The sequence below is a fragment of the Vicia villosa genome, linkage group LG2 (assembly GCF_029867415.1).
Source record: "Vicia villosa cultivar HV-30 ecotype Madison, WI linkage group LG2, Vvil1.0, whole genome shotgun sequence".
In the NCBI taxonomy this organism is placed as follows: Eukaryota; Viridiplantae; Streptophyta; class Magnoliopsida; order Fabales; family Fabaceae; genus Vicia; species Vicia villosa.
Window position 1 is genome coordinate 185,109,948 of NC_081181.1, and position 6,719 is coordinate 185,116,666.

At 35.9% G+C, this 6,719-nt stretch overlaps 1 protein-coding gene across 1 annotated transcript; it reads left to right on the forward strand.

Annotated features, from left to right (window-relative positions):
* The first annotated feature begins 5,291 nt into the window (after positions 1 to 5,291).
* Positions 5,292 to 6,087, forward strand: LOC131647648 (kunitz-type trypsin inhibitor-like 2 protein). The gene has a single exon (XM_058917519.1). The coding sequence runs from the start codon at positions 5,330 to 5,332 to the stop codon at positions 5,984 to 5,986; it is 657 nt and encodes a 218-aa protein (XP_058773502.1). The 5' UTR covers positions 5,292 to 5,329; the 3' UTR covers positions 5,987 to 6,087.
* The last annotated feature ends 632 nt before the right edge of the window (positions 6,088 to 6,719 follow it).

Consider the following 6,719-nt stretch of genomic DNA (forward strand, 5'->3'; position numbering starts at 1 on the left):
TCACCGTCACGGTCCATTGGGTTTGCCAGCATCCTCAAGCCCATAAAAGTAGTTCCCATTGAAGAAGTCTATCAAAACCTAAAAATACCTTTTGCCCCTTCCTATTTCTCTGCACTTCTTCACTCTCAGTCCAACCCTATTGTACCTTTTGCCTCAAATGCCTCACCGGGAGATGCTATTTCTTGTAATTCGAAAGATAGTCTAACTAAAGGTGGTCTTCTCAGTGAGAATTCTGTTGGGGGCTCAGGAATCAATCAAGGCAACAAGCGAATCTGGAGGGCTTTGGATGGATTACCGGCAAAAGTATGGAGCTCTATAAAGGATTTAGGTGTTGAAGGTGAGGAGGATGATGAGGTATTCGAAGGAATTGTTCGGGAGATTGAAGCAAGGGAGAGAAAGCAGTTCGAAACCAAAGGAGTCTGCTACGGTTATCCCATGAATATTGGATCATTCAATATTCGTGGGGGTGGTGGTTCGGCCAAGCGAAGAAGGGTGTGTCAGGTCCTGGCTTCGGCAAGGACAGATTTGTGTTTCATCCAGGAAACAAAGATCAAAAGTATGGAAGCTCATTTGGCAACAAGTTTTTGGGGTAATTCGGATTGCGAGTGGTCGGCCTTAGATTCAGATGGTGCATCAGGGGGCGTTCTTACAATTTGGAAATCAGGTATTATTAACCCTATTTCTAGCTTCAAAGGAAAAGGTGTGTTGGGAATTAATGCAGAGTGGAAAGGCAGGAATTGTTATTTCATAAATATCTACTCACCTTGCAATTTGGCAGAGAAGAGATTGGTTTGGAAGTTTTTGCTGGATAAGAAACATAATATGCCTGCAGGGGAATGGATATTAGGGGGGGACTTTAACTCAGTAAAAAAAAGAGGAAAGAATGGGGAAGAATCTGTCTAGTAGGGTGGAAATGGAAGAGTTCTCTAAGTTCATTGAACTTATGGAAGTGGTGGATTTGCCTCTGATTGGAAACAGATTTACCTGGATTAACTCAAATGGGAAAGCACGTAGTAGAATCGACAGATTTCTATTAACGGAAGGAATTGCAAACCAATGGAAAGCAGTAGCGCAGATAACTGGTAAGAGGGACATATCAGACCATCGGCCAATCTGGATTAAGACAAGCAACTCGAACTGGGGGCCCAAACCTTTTAAAGTGTTCAATTGTTGGTGGGAACACGAAAACTTCTTAAAATTTGTGGAGGAGGAATGGAATAGCTGCACGATTTCTGGAACCAGGGCATATATACTCAAAGAAAAACTTAAATACCTGAAAGGAAGATTAAGGTGGTGGAATTCTAATGTGTTCGGCCATGTGGACTTGAAAATTGAACAAGAGGTAGAGGAGCTTGATGGGATCAAAGACGACTGTTTGGTAATAACGAATCAGCTGAGCAACGAGAGTTGGGAGAAAAGAAAGCAAGTGCAAGAGAATATTTGGAGAAACATCAACCTCAAGGAGAGTATGCTAAAAAAAATCTAGGTTGAAGTGGATAAAAGAAGGGGACTGTAATTCAAGATATTTCCACTCGGTTTTCAAAAACAGAAGGAGGAACAATTCCGTGGTTGCCTTAAAAACTGCACATGGCTACATTGAGGAGGTTGGGGCGGTAAAAAGGGAAGCGAAGAGACATTTTGAGGGGAGATTTACTAAAACTACTAGACCGAGACCGAAGTTGGCAGGGGTAGAATTCAACAAATTGACTGAAGGGGAAAGTTTGGCTCTAGAGGAGGCATTTTCAAAGGAAGAGATTTATGATGTTATTGCCAATTGTGATAACCTTAAAAGCCCTGGGCCAGACGGCTTTAACCTGGGTTTCATCAAAAAATGTTGGGGGATTGTAGGCGAAGACGTGATTAAGTGTGTCCAGGAGTTCTATCTTAAAACTCGCTTACCTAGAGCTTTCACTGCATCTTTTCTGTCCCTTATTCCTAAGGTGGACCACCCTCAAGATTTAAATGATTTTCGGCCTATCTGCCTTATTGGGTGCATAAACAAAATCATTGCAAAGCTGCTTGCTGCCAGGTTACGCAAAGTCATTGGTAAGCTCATCTCTTCTTTCCAAACTGCATTTGTTCCAGGGAGACAGATCTTGGACGGGGTTCTGGTAACAAATGAGCTGATTGATCATGCTATAAGGAGAAAAAGGTCGTGCATTCTCTTTAAGGTAGATTTCGCGCAGGCATTCGACTGTGTTGATTGGGACTTTTTGAAGGAAATGCTTAGCAAAATGGGGTTCGGTGGGAGGTGGTTAAACTGGCTAGAAGCTACGGTCTTCACAAGAAATATTTCAGTTCTAGTAAATGGGAGCCCAACATCTGAATTTAAAGCAAATCGAGGATTGAGGCAAGGCGATCCGTTGTCGCCATTTCTGTTTGCTATCGTGGCTGAAGGTTTGGCGGGTATGGTAAGACAATTAATTCATCGTGGGGGTTTCAAAGGTTATGAACTAGAAGGAGGTGCTTCTTATGATCTTTTACAATTAGCTGATGATACAATTATGGTGGGAGAAGGCAGCTGGAAGAATGTGTGGGAGCTGAAGATCATTTTGCTTGGCTTTGAGATGGTTTCAGGGCTTCGGGTAAACATGTGGAAGAGTAAACTTTATGCAGTGGGGATGGAGCAGCATTTCATGCAAGCGGCATGTCATTTTTTAACCTGTAAGCTTGATAAAATTCCTTTTAAATTCCTGGGTTTGGTTGTGGGCGATAATCCAAGGAGGATGAGTTTTTGGGTTCCCCTTTTGGCAAGTTTAAAGGCACGTTTCAACCCTTGGATTGGCAGGCTGTTATCTATAGGTGGCAGGGTTACTTTGCTAAACTCAGTAATTACCAATGTTCCTATCTACTATCTCTCTTTTTTCAAAGTTCCCAAAAAAGTGCACCTGGAGATTATAAAGCTTCAACGGAATTTCTTATGGCATCATTCGTTGGAGAGGAAAGGAATAGACTGGATAAGCTGGAAGACGGTCAACAAATCAAAGGAGGAGGGTGGTTTGGGTATAAAGAATATTTGGCTTTTTAATAGAGCTCTTCTAACCAAATGGTTGTGGCGCTTTGTTACTGAAGAAAATAATATTTGGAAGGCATTGCTTGAAGAAAGATATGGGAACTTGCATAACAGAATAATTCTTAAGATTAGACAATCAAGTAAAAAGTACAAATCAGTCTGGTGGAGGGATTTGATGCTGATAGGTGATGCTGTGGAGAATTCTGGTTTTGTACAACATCTGACCAGCAAAATAGGAGATGGAAATAGAACTTCGTTTTGGCATAGTAGGTGGATTGGGCAGAGACCCCTCAGGTATGTTTTCCCAAACTTATTCTCTAGCTTACAATGTACTGATGGAACCGTGGCTATGATGGGAGGGAGAATAAATTCAGATTGGCATTGGAACATCCCTATTAGGGAGGAAGTGGCTACTGTCCTTATACATCAAGAACTGGAGGAACTTGTGACTATTCTGAATGAAGTAGAACCGAAAGCTGGTGTAAATGATAGGTTGGTCTGGTCTTTGAATGGGTGTGAAGGTTTTGAGGTGAAAAGGTATTATTTGAAGCTACAAGATCTCAGTGGTGATAATGGGAAAAATTTGGAGGAGGAAAATAGGGCAGCCATCAATTTAATTTGGAATGCTTGGATGCCATCGAAGGTCAAGGTCTTTGCGTGGAGGATGCTTAAAGATAGAATTCCGACTCGTATGCAACTTCTACATAGAAACATCATAGAAGTCAATGAAGATTGTTGCTGTGTGCTAGGCTGTTCAGCAATAGAAGACGTCCAACACCTCTTTTTGGATTGCGGTAAAATGAGGACAGTGTGGATAAACATCTACCGGTGGTTGGGAATTCATGTGGATTTTATCGTGGACTGTGGGAACCATCTTTTGCAGTTTGTGGATAACCTGAAACGGTTCTGTCCGGTGAAGAGAGCGGCCTCACTTTGGGCTGCAGTTTGTTGGTGTGCATGGAAACATAGGAATGCAATCTTATTTGAAAATGCAATGGAAGACTTGGAGGATCTTGTGCACAAAGTGAAGATGTACTCATGGTGGTGGATGGCAATAGGTTGTAGAAAAATGGTTGTATGTTCATTTTATGACTGGTATAACTATCCCTTAATCTATATGTCTATGTAATGTTTCAGGCCCTGTAATGTAGGTTTGATTTCATGTAAGAAAGTTGGGTTTGAGTCTGGTGGTTTACTCCACAGAACAATTGTAATGATGCATTTTGCACTACTGGTGCTGTTGTTAATATAATACATTGCTTATAAAAAAAAAAGATTGAAAGATAAATCTTAATGTAAGTTTATTGAATAAAATTAGACCATAAATGTAAATGTACATGCAAAATATATAAAATTAAAATTAAATCAAACAATAAAAAATAAAAAATTATTCATATGCCGTAGCTTATAAAAAAATTATTAAAATAAAAAATAATCAAACCGTCAAAAGATTAGAAAAACATAGAATTCTTAAAATAATTTATTTGATGACAAAAAAATGAGTTTTTTTTTCATATACAAACTGCGGAAATTAAAGATATTACATAGAGAAGATAAATCTAAGTATGAGATGTTTTTATCTTGGCTCAAATAAGAGCAGTAGAAATTAGAAAAATTAAAAATATGTTTCCTTTAAATATCTTAAATTGCTTTAACCAATCAAGAATAAGTGGAGGTCAACAAATGAAAAGTATTAATTTTAGTTAAATCTATTAATTTGTAATAGAAAAATATTAAAAGAAAAATGGAAACATGATTGTACGGCTTCGTGTTACTCAGAAAAGAAAAAAAAATACAACATTCATCTAAAATACAATTGAACAAATAAATAAAATAAAATAAAATAAATAAAATTAAAATGACTTACTCATACCCCATTTAACATGAGTGTAGAGAGTTAAAAAGAATTGAGACTTTGTGACGACAACAATCTAAAAAATATTTTCATAACATAAATAAGTGGAATATAAACATAGTAGATTTGTAGAAAATAATTGCTTCCCTTATAAATCTAAAAAACAACTGATTTTTATTAAATATATTGATTTTGTAACAGAAATATTAAATAAAAATATATTATATGAGTGAAAAGTCCAAAAAAACTCAATAGAAAATGAAAGACTATAAAATATAATTTAATAGGTGCCACCTTAAATTTTTTATTACATTAAATGAAGTTTCTGTTTTATTGTTTTACTATGTATAATAATAAAATTGATGAGGTTTTGATTATTAAATAAATTTCACGAGACATCAACAGTGTTATAGTGCTATATAGACTAGACAAAACACAACCAAAACTATCATTACTCAATCATGAAGCTTGTTTATTCTCTCACCCTTTCCTTCCTCCTCTTTGTTTTCATCACCAATCTTTCTATAGCTTTCTCAAATGACGATAATGAGCCAGTACTTGACCTATCGGGTAAACCCCTTATCGCAGGTAACGAATACTACATTCTCCCTTCCTCTGGTCGCGGCATCACTGGTGGTGGAATAGAACTAGAAAAAACCGGTAACTCCAAATGTGAAGTTACTGTCCTACAAAGTTACAGACTATTTTCCTTCCAAACATCACTGAAATTTACCAATTTAAAAAACAGTTCTGAACAAATCCTCACAAGTACGCCACTTGAGATTGAAGTTACTAAGAAGCCTGATTGTGCTCATTCATCAAAATGGATAGTATTTGTTGATAACGTTATTCATAAATCTTGTCTTGGTATTGGTGATTATCGAAACTATAATGATCTCCAAAAAGTTTCTGGCACATTCAGTATCTTGAAATATGGAAAGGGTTATCAGTTTGAATTTTGCCTTGATGGATCTGGTGCTTGTTATGATATTGGGAGGTATCATCATTTTGGTGAAATTGGAAAACGTTTGTATTTGGCTGAACAGGACCCAAAAGACCCTTTTGAATTTATTTTTCTTCCTACTTCCTTTGGAATAATTAAGTCTGTTGTTGCATGAGTTCAATTTAACTAGCTAGCTATAGCTAGCTAGACTTGCTCTATGTAAGCTTGAAATAATAAAATAAATGGAATCAATACAGTGTATTAATTCCTTCCTTACACCTGTTTTGTTTGTCTTTGCATGTTTCTATTATGGTGGTTCTGGCAAAATATAATTAATTTCTTTCTAAAATTTACTTTATTTATGTTTGAAATTGAACATTATGATTTTACAACTGATTATTCAAGTTACTTCTATATTTATATTTAAAGTGCATTCCAACGTAATTAAACTTTATATTTATTTCATATTTAAATAGAATCATTTTTATATCACCAATTATTTATTTGTATCCTCTTCATATTTAAACAGAATCAATTTTATATTACCAATTTTTTATTTGTATCCTTCTCATATTTAAATAGAATCAATTTTATATGATCACCAATTATTATCAGAATTTAGTCAACATTTACAATTAGTTAGTTACATTTGTTTTCAACCATGGAAAAAATATAAAAAAAAATTAGTGAACACTCTGGTACCCATAAATTTAGTTGGGTACAGTACCCTCAACCAATCAAACATTATGATTTATTGTCATCTCATATTTTTATTTATTTAAATTAAATTAAAATTTTAATATAATTTACACTAAAAATATCGATACTCAACTTAATTTCATGGATACCAAAATTTCTTTAAAGAAATTAAAACTCACACGGGTGATATTTTTTTTCCCTTAATTTCT